General features: G+C 45.8%; 1 protein-coding gene across 2 annotated transcripts in view; it reads left to right on the top strand.

Annotated features, from left to right (window-relative positions):
- Positions 1 to 7,663: 7,663 nt before the first annotated feature.
- The window catches only part of KCNAB1 (potassium voltage-gated channel subfamily A regulatory beta subunit 1), a 74,786-nt gene continuing 67,714 nt past the window's right edge, over positions 7,664 to 14,735 (top strand). Inside the window, exon 1 of one of the 2 annotated variants that reach the window (XM_057421701.1) lies at positions 7,664 to 7,950. In XM_057421701.1, the coding sequence (XP_057277684.1) occupies positions 7,679 to 7,950 (272 nt within the window). In that variant the 5' untranslated portion in view covers positions 7,664 to 7,678. Of the gene's footprint in view, positions 7,951 to 10,695; positions 11,094 to 14,735 lie in introns of those variants that run through there. The other variant, XM_057421702.1, reaches the window with a different exon arrangement.

Here is a 14,735-nt window from a genome sequence, read left to right as displayed (position 1 = left end):
CTCCCACAGGTTCCTTTTTTTTTGGGATGTAATTGATTTAAGTGTGTGTTCAAGACCCCCCTTGGTGCTGGGATATTTTTCTTGTTGATCATTCCCCAGATTGGCTTGGGACACAAAGGCCAACATCAAGCTGCTTGCAGGATTTCTTCCTTTTAAATTTCTTTCCTAGAGTGAAAAAACACAACATAAAGATGTTCTGGGGTGAGTGTAAGCTTTACGAACGGCCTGAGTTTGAATCATGTGCTCCTGAAGAGAAACGGTAACTAAAGAAAAGCAGTTTCTGCTCCCTACAGGGGCTGGTAGTGGGTGACAAGCTGAGGATCTGTGTTTGGTGGGGAGGGCACAGGCTCCCAGGCTTGCCTTCCCTGCAGAGAGGGTTGTTTGCTGGCGTATTTGTGCACACGCTTTCTTTAATGGAAAAGAAATAATTCAAAGCTGCCATGCATAATTCAGCGCACTCTGACATGGGCTGCCACCCGACCATGGGTTTGTGGGGACTGTGACCCGGCCACGGACACCCGAGTCCCTGTGCTGTTACTTCCCCAGTAGAAACCTGTGATGCTACAGGGAAGCAGGAAGCTCAGCACATTTTGCTGCCGTGACCTCCTCGTCCTGCAGCTCTGCCTGAGGTGGTGCTTGGCTCTTCTTCATGCAGCATTCATATGTTGGGTTTTATGCCCAGGAGTTAGGTTCTTGTGCAGCTTTTATCCTTTGGGTCTGCTTTATGGTGTACCTTGGTGATTCAGCGCTGCTATTGCAGTTTGCTCTGTGGGTTAGTTTTGTTATTGCTTGGGTGAGGTGACATGCAACAAGTCACTTGTAAGTGGCCCGCTTATCTTTCCATGTCTGATCTGCCTGGGGCTTACCCAGCTCTCTGAGTTTCCTGGTGGGGAGGTGGGATACCGCTCAGGACATTGGGAATCAGTGGGGTTTTAAAGAAAAAGAGTTTTCTTGATGACTGCAGTCACATGAGGGCTCTGGAGAGATGTCCACCTCCTCTAGTGGTACAGCTCCAGCCAGCCTCAGTAGCTGAGCCCAGTGGTGGACCGGGACTGAGGCAAATGGACTGTACCTGTGCAACAGGGAGCTTCCCACTCTGCCCAGCATGTTGCAGGGGAATGGGGTGAATGTCCTTTCTGCTGAGTGGGGACCACGTTTCACCCACATGGGGTGGCTGCTGAGTGGGGACCACGTTGCACCCAGGTTAGAAAGTGGTGGAGTAAGGTTTGGATTCAGGACGATCTTTTGTGCTTTGCAGAGCCAACGTTTATTTTTAGTTGCTTCTGTAGTGCTGATTGCCATGGCAATACAATGGCATGGTGCGGGTTCTCCGATGAGTGTGCTGCCAGAAGACCAGGAAGAGCAGGAATGGGGACAGCGCTCCTGGCCACCTTGGTTCTGGAGGAAGCGGCAGCTCAATGTCTCATGTCTGGTCTATCCCATGGATTTGGCTCACAGTCGAACCTGCCGTTTGCTGCTGCCCCCGACCGGGGCTCTCCACCTCTGGAAACCAAATGCAGTCCTCCAGACGCACAAGCCTGTCCAGAAAGAATTTTAAATGTATCCTTGGAGCACTAAATCTGCTCAGCAGGGAATTAACCACTCAAAACCCTGTTGATTAAATTGGATCAGCATTTTTGTCTGAAATTTATGCAGAAAAGTAAAGAACAATGTGGGTGGTTCTGCACCTTTTCATACTGTTTGAAAGCAGACACTGAATGATTGGAGGATCGTCAGGCTTCAAAAGCTGGTGCATGTATTCAAGAGCAGAGCCAGGCAGGACCTCCCTTGCCTGCTTGCCTGCCTGCCTGCCTGCCCTGTGTAGCTGCTGGCCTCCAGAAAGGTCTGAACATTGCCCTTGGAAAATCTTCCTCTTTCTAATCATGGATTGCTTGATCACTAGTTGCTCTTGATGCAATCCAGTGCAAACCCAGAAAAGCTGCATGTCAGTGATCTCATGAAGACTCAGCAAGGAGAAAAGATGGTGGTAATTAGCATTCCCAGGAATTTTTCTTTTTGCCTCTGTATGATAGGACTGGCATTTGGCTCGGAGACTATCGCTAAAAATTCTTTGAGAAGCTAAAAGGCTGAAGAGAGCTACTTCAGTGTCAGTTTCTTAATTTCAGCAGACTGACTCACTTTAAGCTCAATACGATCCTCTGCTCTCTGAGCTGCCCATCTCCCTCTTGCCTTTCAAGGAGGTAGCTGGGAGCTTTGCAAAGGGCTCCCTTTGGGATATATAGCTGTAGCATGCAACTGCTCCACTTTCATTTCATGAAGAAATACACTGATTTTTACCCTCTGCCACTTTTAACTGTAGTGGTCTTTCAATCAGTTGTAATAAATCTGGATGGAACAGCAATGTGCCAATACAGCAGCAAATTGCAAGTGGCCAAAATTGCCCATGGGCTGGTACCATCTCCAGGTGAGAGTGGCCATGGTGATAACCAGAGCAGGCAGTCCTGCTCTCCCTCCTGTGCTGGTCAGCAGATAGATCAAAAATAGGCAACACTGCTTGTTTTGAGTGTGATGTCTGATGAGATGAGAAAACAGATGCTCCTTCCCCAGGAGAAACACCTGTAGTGGTCTGCTCCCTGCTCTTAGGATAGGAGGAGGTGTCAAAACTTGGGGCTCTCCTGTGAGCCAGGAAATGAAATGCTTTGGGGCTCTATGCCAGGAGAGGGCTTGATACGTGGATATACACAAACACCTATTTCTGGTGTATCAGGTGCTGGGTTTTCTCTTTATAGACTGAGGTGTATAGATATATCTAATCCTTGGGCCTCCTGTAATGCCTGAGATGCAGCTATTTTTCCCTATTTCCCCCCCACATGCTGTTCCTATCCCTGTGCCTAGGTTCCTCACCTTCCGGGGGGCCATCTCAGGGCAGTGCGGTGCCCATCCAATGCTCCTTGTGAGCAAAAGGCTAGAGGAAGACTGTGTGCTCAAAGGGAAATAACACTGCTGGCTTACAAACGTGTTCCACGTTACCATTGGGCTCTGCTCCCCAGCAGCCAGGAGGGTCTTAGCCTCCTTTGCTGCTTATTTAAGGGTCTTTAGGGGTGAGCTGCATAGGCGGATGACCTGCAGAGCTGGCTTGGGAAACAGAGCACTGAGGGGGGGAGACAGAGAATAGTTTTAAAAACTAAATAAAACCTAATACATAGTGGTTTTTAATGTAATTTTGAGCCTGTTCTTTGTTTGCCCATGTCATACCTGCTTGCTGTGAAGAGGAGGAGTGGAGGGAGGGCTACTCCTCCATTGTACGAGGGCTGATGAAATGCCAGATACCTTTCCAGCTTATTCAAAAAAAACAAATGCCTGAATTTTTTTGACAGCTTGTCTGTATTTGGAAGCATGCCAAAACAGCTGATTTGGGATCCTTCCTGTTGTGTTCAGGGATGTGAGTATTGAACATGGCAGAGGGTCACTCCAATGCACTTAGAGAAGTTAGGAAACATGAAGGTGCATGAGGAGAGGAGCTCAGAGGCTCCCTTGGACTCCCTTTGCAGGTGCTGAGGGAATAGCGTTTGCTGAGGATGCTGGTGTATCTCCTGCCAGCTCTGCCTATGCTGTGCTGCCTCCTGCCTGGAGCCGGTCCTCCCTGCCAGCTTCTGCAGCCAGAGCAAGGCACAAAGTAGGGATCCTGGACATAAAACAGCGGTCCTGGACAAAAAGCCACTTGCTGAGCAGCACCGGAGGGAGCTGAGGCTCTTCCCTGGTGCTGCTGATCATAAGTCACTACATTTAAATGCTGTCAGAGCAGGGTGAACCATTTAAAACCAATTAAGTACCTTAATGAATCTTTCCCTGATGGGGTTTCAATTACCTTAAGTAGAGGACAGTATGCAGCAGGAGAGCTGTTAGCCTAAAGGCTATCGTTTAGACTCTTGCTAATTGAATCATGCATTTGAAAATTACTGTGATCCCATGAGATGAAATATATATGTTTACTTAGATATCGCTTACGGATATTTTCTCACTCAGTCTGTACCTCTAAATGGCTTGCATTTTTCTGCTTAAAAATCTCTAAATAGGACTTTCCAGGTTATTAACTGGAGCTAATTTGTCCTGCTTGAGGTGAGCTATGTCTGTGTATGCAAATAGGTTTTACAATTCTGTATGTACAGCTGAAAAGATTTGCAGAACTCTCAATAAGAGGCTAGTGTGGAATCTGAGAAGCTGGGGTGGATTTTACAATCATATTAAAAGAGGATGAATTTTAAATATGTTTTGGTAGAATTGCTGGATCAGAATTTGCATCCTGCATCCCTTTGGAATGAGGCAAAATAAATTTGTTGTGAAGATAGGGCAGATTTCCCTTGTGTAATGCTGTGAGGCACTTGATCAGCGCTCAGGTTTAACTGAAATGGCACATCCTGATGGAAAACTGCTCAAGAAATCTTTAAAAGAATGTTAAAAATGCGGTCTGTGAGAAGTGCACTAATTCATCATGAAACGTAACGCTTTACTGAGCTGAAAAGATCTACTGGAGATTTTTAGGAAGACTTCTCTCATTTACATCTGAAAAACAGGAGGTTTGACTAAAACGGTGTCTGAGCCAGATGGAAAATGTACTAAACCAGTGCTCTGATCCCAGGGGTGGCAAGGCCAGGTATTATGGGAACGTTCTGCTTTAAAACTGGCAACATGAACAAAATTTTGGGGGTTTTTAAATGGATGTTCAGTACCTCTGCACCCCTTTGTATTACTGTAACCTCCCTTTGTTCCAGACAGCTTGGGATTGTGTGTTTAATACAGATAAGTGCAGGGCATTACACTCGGAAGTGGAGAGATTAACCCACCCGCACGGGTTCGGTAGCTGCTGGAGCGAAGGGGGATGTGCTGGGGCCCTGGCTGGGACCTGCTGTGCCACAGTGGGTGCAGGGGAGCCTGATTGGCAAGTGGGGAGCTTCTGCAAGAGTAGCAATGAGGTGGGTTCTGTATCGTGTGTCCAACTCCTGGGGCAGCAGCTGAAGTAAAAATCAGATTTTGGGAAGAAAGAAGAGCTATAAAAATGTTCAAAGCCTGAAGTAGGAATATTAATATATTATAATTTGTAATAAGCTGCAAATACGGAGCTCCTAAACATGTTTATACAGTGTATCTATAGTGTATAAATATGTCAGTAATACGTAATTGCAATCAGAAAAGCTTACTACTTTAACCACTGATTGCAATCAGAAAAGGCAGTATAAAAGGAAGGAGGTGCCCCCAGCTCCAGGCAGCCCTAAGCCCATCTTCACAGTGGGTCCTAATGAGGTGTCCTCCAGGGCCCTTTTTCCATCTTTCCCTGCTCTGGTGGGAGGGGAGCTCATGAAAAACTGCTTAGTGATTCACCACCCACCCTCATCTGGGAAATAACGTAGAGACTGACTAGTTTCTGTCTAACGCTATTCGCAAGTGGGATGTTGGTCTGTTAGTACCAAAACAGGTGAGGATTTCTGGTGCTGCAGAGGGCTGGTAAGATGCTTGTGGGCAGAGGGCTCCTCCCTTCCTGGAGGTGACCCCAGGGAGAGCCAAGCTGGGTGTCCGTGCTGCTCTGGCACAGCGTGGTCACCGTCTGCCAGTGAGCTGGTGAGGAAACAGTATTTCAATGCAGCCGCAGAAATGTGGTATCAATATTTAAAGCCAGCAGGCTAGCTTTGCTTTCAGGAAAGCAATCTTTCTGCATTTTTTATAAGGTGAGCCAGGTTATCCTTACCTGCCAGAATATATAATCATCCAAGAGACAATATCCGATAGCGTTACCTGCCTAAATGATACATTACGGGAACATCTAGCCTCACAATAGCCTGCTGTACAACCAACAATGCTCCATTTAGAAAGGAACAAATTGTCAGTATCTGCTTTTAATTTAGTTTACTTTGAAGGTGACTGATACCTTCTAAGGTCTTTGTGAACAATGGAGTGTTTCTGTGGTTAAGAAAATGATAAACATGGAAGGCTGAGTAAGCACAATATGCCTTTTATACAACTGTTTAAAAACTTTGTTTTGCTTTTATTCGCCAACTTCCAAGTGGAAGAACTTGAAGAATCTTATAAGGTTTGAACTTATGGATCTGTAAAATATGTATGTGTTACTTCAGCTGCTCAGGGTTGATTTGAAAGCTTTTGGAGTTGGTGGAAAACTTTTCCTGTTTGGGAAGTGCTATAAAGTTTAATGACAAATGAGGAAACATGTTGGCACCGGCACAGACCTAGAAGATTTTAACAGCTCGAAGTTTGAGTCATTTTTCTAGAGTTTTACAAAACTTCCAATGAACCTTTTAGTGCTACCTCTGCTAAATAGGTCAAATAACATCAGTTTCTGTGGAAGGTACATTTTATAGGATTTCTTCCAAAAGGGAATGGAACTGCTTTCTTTAAAAGCACCTAAAAAGGGAGATAGATAGATATATATATATATATATATATATATATATATATTAACTGCAGCACATGTTGAAACGTAGTGAACTGGCAGAATGCTGTGAGTCGGACAGTCCTCTTGCTGGGCTCCTCAGGGGAAGCATGGCCAACAGACCCTACTTGGGACTGTGTCTGGCTCAGGTGACCCGTGGCTCCTAGAGACTGGGCAGCTGTGAGGCTTGGGGGGGGAAACTTCTCTAGAGCTGCTGACAGACCTGCTGTAAGAGACTGGGCCAGAGACCTCCAGAGCTGCCTTTTCCCTGATTCCGTAGAGCTCTTCCTCCAGCCCCCAATCCCTCTGCAACTCGCTTTTCCCTGTGAGACAAATGCATCCTCTATGGGGGACATGGGTGGGTGATCACTCTTCTTTTGAATGCCATGGCTTTATAATCCTGTTTGTCTTTAGAGGATTCCTTTCCTGTTTGCTCACCTCTCTCTCCAAACAAGGATATGCTTGTGCTGCTAAAGTGGCTGCTGTGATTAGCGCTGTAATCTCTGTATCAGTTTTTACGTTTCAAACCAGAGAGGGAAATTGATTCAATTCTTATATCAGCTCCTTTCGTGCATTTTCCCAAAACACCATCTGCTCCACAAACAAATGAATCAGGATAAGTCATAACTTGGTTCTTAAGTGTGGTCATATCCCCAAATTTCTACAAAACCCCTGGAGAACTGAAGCTCCTGCCGGACAGGGTGACCTGACTAGCTGGAGCACTGTGTGTGCAAGGAGGAGGGATGGAGTGGCTGACTCAATCCTAATGCATCTGGCTTGGTGAAGACACTGATGCTCTGAGGCTGCATACAGCAGCAACTGTGCTGCAGTTTGCTTGGCTGAGTCCACGTGGCTGTGGGTTTGCAGTGAAGGTGACACGTGTGACTTCACCTATACTGGCTGGAGCCCTCAGATGTTTACAGCTTTAGTGAGCTGGACCTTTTTTTCCGCTATTATCCCTCTAAATACCTTATTTCATACAAATCCAGTTTGTGTGCTGCTTTGCACGTGTCTCTGTGTTGTTTTTTTAAGAACTGTCCTTATTTGTTGCAAAACGAATCCCCCTAGCAAGCGCGAAACTGCTACAGATGTTTCCATGAGAAGGTTGCAGCTCTTCTTTCTGGTTAAGCTCCTCAGACACCTATCGAATTACAGCTTTGTGGCCAGCATGAGGTTATAGAGAGAGGAAGGTGTGTGCTGAAAACCAGTTTAAATGATTTGAAGGCAGGGACTTAGTGCTGGGGGTGCTGCCTTCGCAGCGAGGCAGGACACAAAATGCTGGCAGCACGCACAGGGACCGTGGGGAATAAAAATGCTGAGGAAACCCTGAAGCTGAGGAAGCAGTCGGTGCTTTCCCTGGGGAGCAGGGAGAGAGCCGTGAAGAGCAACTCGGAAAGCGGGAAGGAGAGCCGAGCCCGGGCTGGCCAGCTACAGCAGCGTGCCCGGCGGCTGGCTCTGCTGCGGGAGCTGGAGATGAACTGGTACCTGCGAGTCTGTGAGCTATCCCACGAGTACACCATTGCCTACACCACTGGGATGCCCCACAGGTACGTACCCCCCTGACTGCTCACCGAGTAGCAATTTGCACTCCAGGAAATGATGGTGGTGGTGAGGATAATAACAATTGAAAACTATCTAGCTTTACCAGTGTGTCTTTTCTGATTTATATACTTATTTTCCCTGCCCCATGATGGGTGGTGTGTTCCAGAGCTGAAAATCCTACCAACTTGTTTCTCAGTTTGTGTAACTTCTTCAGCACAAACTCCATGTGGTTGTTCATCCTTATTTGTCATGAGCTGTTCTGTCCAAGTGACTGTAGCTTCATTTAAATTTAGTTGAAAAGTTGCTGCTGTTGTTCAGGGACTGTGCGGTGACAGGAGAGAACAGCAGGACAGCTTTGATGGGTGCTGCTGGCCCCAGGTCCCTGTATCTCCCTTCCCTACCTGGACCTGGGCAGCAGTGATGGGGCAGCCTGGGAACGAGCCACTTGGGAGGGGAAACCTGAAGCTGCTGAATTTCTCACTCCATCAACCTAAATATTGCAGCCTCCAGAATCTGATCTTGCTCCTATAAAAAAACGTAAGGGGATCTTGATATTAGTGGAAATTAGATGTGCAGCTCTCTAACCATCCCCATGCTGAGTAAGACCCTTAATGAAGTAGGAACCTAAACACAAACTGCCTGGAGTTGATGTCCCTGTACAGCAGCATTGTGGGGACAAGAGCCATGCTTGCTCAGGGGAGTTTTGGTAACTGGCAGAGGGAGGACATGGGTTTCGTTGCCTCGAGGGACCGGCCTGTTGTGAAAGGGGGGTTCAGCATTTTGCCCAGCTCTACACGAATGCACCAGTAACAGTGGGGATTTAGGCTGAGAAGTTGGTCCCTGGGGAAAGTGCTGATGCCTGAAGTGCCTGACACAAACTGAGATTTTGCAGATGTGCTAGGATTAGAAATTAATAAAAATGTCATTTAGAATCAGGATACTTGAAGGGAAAATGAGGTAAAACTGCAAGAAGGAGCAAGTAGTAAGTGTAGAAATGTCTAAGTCATACAATGAAGGGAACATGAGTGAGTCTGTAGACTAAGACTAAGCCTTTTTCTCAGAAAAGCCTGTGGAAATATTTCTTTGCTATTGGTTCACCTTGCATTATGGATAAGCAGAGGGCTGCATCTGACAGGAGGCAAAAGAGAAAGCAGCTGCAGCAGAGATCACAGCTACAGCCTTTGGGGTTACGCTGCTGAGAGGAAAAAAATCAGGTTCCTTCAAGGCAGGCATTGCTGCAGTAGCAGGGCACATTTCCCTCTTGTGTGTACTTGGGTTGCAAAGAGCAGAGCTTGAAAGCACCATCTGCACCCCTCTGCTGACGGTTCAACTTTGTCAGCACCAGAAGAACAGGATCCCCCGTCTTTGGGCAGCAGTGTGTTGGGGTACCACAGAGCTGTGGGCCCTGGGGTGGCAGGGCAGGAACCCTCCAGCCACCCCAGCCTGCAACACTGGGACATGAAGGTCCATCAGTGCCCTCAGGGCCCTGGCAGAACAGTGGCAGAGAAAGAATAACCTGGTAATCAAATGTCCAACGCGAATTCCCCACTGTGACATTGAATTATAATCTTTTAAAATATATTCTGGGTTTGGGATCAGTCTTTCTTTATCTGCTTTGGATGATTTAAGGATTAGTTGAGTTCATGATACATACATCACTTGATTATTTAACTTATTTTTCCAATGTATTTGGGATTGCAATGATAAGCATAAATGGGTTGAGTTTGTACAATTGGAGAGCCTCAGACATCTGCCTGCATGGTGTGTATTAGACATCGTCTTGATTTGTTTGCTGTGGCTGGTGCTGGCCAGAAAAGTTTTCTGTGGTGCTCCTGGATGTTACCTCGACCACAGGGAGCTGGATGCCTTCGTATACTGGCTTTGGTGATGCAGCGAAACCTGTGCTGTTTCTCCCATTACCCCTCAGAGCTGAAGACTCCAAGAACCTGAAACCTTTTGTTTGCTACTTAGCACTGGTGAAATGAACGTTTGTTGGTCTGGCAAGATTGTTTTTAGGCACAGTGCTCAGACATGTACCTGTGTCCTCACCTGCTGCCCTGTGCTGAGAGGCAGCTGGTTCTGTGAAGCGGGAGGTTTTGTAGTGGCTGGTGGCATCTCAGGGGTTTTGATGGCTCCTGTCCCACAGCCCTTCTCCATCCATGCACAGGCTCCTGCAGGAGCACGCGGTTTCTTGAAAGCTGCTTGTTCCCTGCCCTGGCTCTGATATCCACAGTGCGTTCCTTTCTCAAGCATTTTCCTTGTCTGTCTGTAGGTTATTTTTGATCTTAGTGTTTGACTGATCCATAGTCTTTATTTTCTTATTAATTGCCAAAGCCCCAGGAGGGTGCAGATGCTGGGGAAATTTGCAGACGAGGTAATCTGAGCTGTGAAAGTTCACAATGGACCATGAGAAAACAAAACATTTTAATGACTTGCAGAAGAGATGCTTGCAGCATTCATCTGTCCAGCCCAAGGCCTGAAATAAACCGTGTAAGAATATTTACTTTGTTTGTTGGCCTTGGATTGAATCCCAAACAAATATTTCTCATTATCTAAATATAAGACCTGGGGAACGGGTTGGTGCTCTATTCCCACTGGCAGTCCTTATCCCTTGGAGTATTTGACCATTATAGGTTTCAGCAGACGAACAAGATTGCTGATCTTGGCCAAAATCCATCCTGGGCATCAATTACAATGAGGTACTTGCAGTAATATAAAGGATGGCTGGGAGAAAAATACTACTCCATAATCGTGCGGTCCTCTTAAGCAATACAACCTGGGTCATACCATCTTATACTGGTGGTAGCATGATGGCATTGGGCTTTCCTCTGTAGAGTGGAAGCTCCTGAGGACCCCAGCATCTGCTGGTCACTGACAGTCTCCCTTTGCAGCTCCATGTCTGGACCATGCATTTGTACAAGCCTGCCTGCACAGATATCCCACCCCACAAGCCGAGCCTGCAAAAGCCAAGTGAAGCACTCTTGAAAGGTAAAAAGCAAAGTGTGGGTCCCAGAGCCTGCCCTCCTGCTGTGGGCTGGCTGGGGAAACTGAGCCAAGCCACCGAGTTGAAGCAGCTGGAGAAGTTCCTGCACCTGCATGGGCTGTCGCTGCAGGAGACCGTGCGAGCCGAGACGGGAATGAAGTACAGGTACTTCTGCATGTGCCTTGACGGGGTATTTGATGGCTGTCTGCATGGCAGCAAGCAACTTGAATTGCAGGGAACTTGAGTGAGCAACCTGTACACACCTTCAGACAGGCTGACAGGATCTGAAGACATTGTCTACTTTTAGTACCTTTTCTTCTCTAAGATTTCTCAGCACCGTAAGAATCAGTGTGACTTTGAGCAAAGCTAAGTGCATGTGACCTGTTAAAACTTTGAATTTGTTCTTTCTCTTCCAACATTAGCTGTTTGTGTCTGTCTGCTGAAGTGTCCCTTTGAAATCTGGGTACAAGTATTTACTCTTTCTGGTGTTTTAATGAAAACTCATTTATGTGCATTAAAAGGATAACAGCTGAACTGTGAAACAAAAAATATGGAGAACAAAGTCATTCTGAATGTGGAAGGTGCTTTGATGTGATGTCTGTCCCTGCTCTGCCATGAAACTAGAGTGAATGGAGTGAAAGCCTGAGAACCAGAGTTTAGCTGAGTTCAGGCTGTGAAATACACGGCTTCTGCGTTAGAAAGAGCATCCAGGAGAGGGGGTCTCATTCATGTGGGCAGACTTATACATATGGGGAGCTGGAATAGCCTGGGGAAAGAGGGTTTAGGCTGGGTACAATGGGTGAAGAAGACATCAGTGTGTTTAGTCTATCATTTGTCATTTTGTTTTGTTTCAAAAAAGATTCGTTTATAAAGCATGACATCTCATATAGAAAGTAGATACATTCCCTGTGCTTCAAATAAAAGGAATTTATCTTCAAAACATTTGCCTTTGCAAGAGATTGACTTTTGCCCATGGTAAATTGAAACAAGACATTTACTATTTTTATGGAAACAGCACAGTTGTGTCACAGCTTTAGCTTCTGGCAGGGAAAATTTGTTGTTTGGAGATGCATCCCAATGGGGACTGAATGTGCAAAAGCAGCTCTTTGGAGCCAGTGTAAGAAGAAACAGCAAAGGGCTTTGTATCTCTTTTCTGCTGGTACTGTCTGGGAATCCATGGAGTAAGTTGAGGTTACACAGCCTTGAAAGCCAATGTAAATAAGTAGAGAACTGAATCCACAGCGTTTGAATGATGAAAAGGGAAAATGTCCAAAGGCAATGGAATGGCATCTCAGGGATGCCATGTTCCAAACTGAGCTATGACAGAAGTAATCTCTGGCATCGTTCTGGGTTAGCAGGAGTGATGCTGGCCCTGAGCAAGATGCTCTGGTTAACTGGGGTTTTCAGACCTGGAAGTTTGCCTCCCTTCTAATGAGAAATTCTTTTGCTCCCCTTCTGATGATCCTAATCCCATGTGGCAGTTGTGTTTGAAGCAGTTGTTAGTACACACATGAAAATTCCCATTTATCTTATCTGTCTGCTAATTCTGCACTTTCTATGGTGTTGCTCTACTCCAGATACAGCTTAATACTTACTGTGCCCTCCCTGGGAAGCTCGAGTAATGTTGTAGCTATGAAACATTCCCATAAAGCAGTTATGATCTGGTGTCTTAAGTTCCCTTCACAGGACATTATCCTGCAAAACACCCTGATGTACAGACACCTCCCAGATCCTGAACTGGACTGCTGCTGAATCAAAAATGCATCAGTCAAAACCTGACAGCAATATTCATCTCTACTTGCTGCTGCTGCACAGGAGAAAACCTGAGGAGAAAACCTGCAAAGAGGGTGGGGAGAAAACTTCAGGAGGGATGGAAACCCAGTCCCCAAGCCCACTGGAGGCTGGATTTAAGTCACAGAAAAATGTATTTTATGAGAGATTCTGGGGCTGTTTTGTGCTCCAGGGGTAGTTAGCCTTGGCCTTGAGACTTTACCCAGTGCCAAGGGCTGTGGTTGCATGCTCAGTTCTAGCAGGGGCTCTGTGCGAACAGCTTCATACAACTCTGTTTCTCAGCTCATAAAACGAAGTGGTCCTCACTCATCAGAGTCTCTAGTAATGGTAAAACAAAGCATATGCTTAATTTCTATCCAAGCTGATGGATTCAAGTATATGCTTCATTTTAAGTACGTGCATTTGTCATAGTTGAAAAACAGCTATAACTTGTTGCATTTCACATATATCTACGAGAGGAAGATGTGTACAGGAGAGGGGGCTGTGCAGAGGGCTCTGCTGCAGCGCAGGAGGGATTTTCCAGCAGTCATCGCTTGCTGCTTTCTACAGGATCTTTGCTCTTTTAGCTTTAGAAGTACAGAAGCTTTTCTAGTCTTACTGTGAGCTTGAATGTTTTCTTTGCCAGCATGGTTTGTTTTGCCTTCCAGACATTTCTTCAGATATCCATAGGTCTAGTGTAAAGACGCACAATATAATCCCCTTTTTTATTAAAAGCTATTTAATTATGTGTGGAAAGTAATGATTTGTTAACAAGAAACTCTTGTTAAATACTCATAAGCTGGTTTATTTATAGGATGATTAGTTCTTTTTCCTTTCATTGCTTTAGCAAATACAGCTTAGTTCAGCCTATTACTGAAAAACTGAAAGTGCAGCAGCGCATGAGCTTTGTTTCTGACAACAATACTATTTCTCTCAGATGAAACGCCATTTGCAAAGCCAATTTGGTGTAGTCTTATCCAACTGTTCATTGCACGGCTTCCTAAGTGCTTTGCTGAGGTCTGAGCTCTTAAGGACTGAACTGTGTGGGCTAGTTCTGCTAGGAATCTGTGACTATACGTTTTCTCAGTGTTTTGCTCATACATGGTTAAAATAGCGTCTCTGCATTTAGGCAGCAGCAGTTTGAGAGCCCAGAGATGAAATGTTATACACATATGCCTGCAAAAGCACCCAGGCAACTTTAGCAAAACATGCTGTTGGCAAATGTTACAGGTAGAAAGTATTTGGGAAGGTCACAGGTTCCTGAGACACTGCTGGGTTCACCCATGCGTCAGCCTTTGGAGCTGGGGGTATAGTTTTCTATTCATATTTTATCTCTTTTATATCTAATTGAGATTTTGGTCAGGGAGGGTGAATTCTTCCTGTAGTACATAAGCCCCTGGCAAACTCTCTTCATTTGGAGTGAACCTCCCTAGCCTGTTCTGTGTTCCTGCATCTTGAGAAAGGGCTGGGCTGCACTGCTTGGTATATGTTGCTTTTGTTGGATAAGCTAATTAAAAACTTTATGCTGAAGCTCTCCTATTAACATTGGCCAGAAGACAGCCCTTTGCAGGATGTTTCTTTTTTCTTTTCTGGTTGCAATGGGAAACTTCGCTATCATAGAAGGAGTGCTCAGCAGCAGCGCTGAGCAAGGAGTTGGGCACAGTGATTGTGGGGACTTGATGCCACCTGCAAATCATCAGAGGCAAACTGTTGGTAAAACCCTCCCTGTCTTGGTGTTTTCTTTTACCCTGAAGCACTTGTGGTCATGTTTGTGTGAGAAGGAAGAGGTGGCTCGTGCTGGTGCACAGTGGGCAGAGTGCTGGTGATAAAAATAGTGCCATGACCAGATAGCTGATATCTTGCAATTCTGAAAAATTAAAATACTGTGGCTAAATACAGCAAGAGGGAACAGCATAGAGCCCTAGGGGCAAACTGATGGCAAAAGGGCTGTGATTTGTATGTCTAATTTAGTGTGTGCCTTGTGCTGGTGCGAGTCTGGATCAGGAAAAACAATAAGGGAGTGAAATATGCAGTTTG

The sequence above is a fragment of the Pezoporus wallicus genome, unplaced genomic scaffold (genome assembly GCF_028554395.1).
Source record: "Pezoporus wallicus isolate ANWC-B61680 ecotype Strahan unplaced genomic scaffold, APGP_CSIRO_Pwel_v1 scaffold_7402, whole genome shotgun sequence".
NCBI lineage: Eukaryota > Metazoa > Chordata > Aves > Psittaciformes > Psittacidae > Pezoporus > Pezoporus wallicus.
This window is presented reverse-complemented; position numbering and strand designations above follow the sequence as displayed.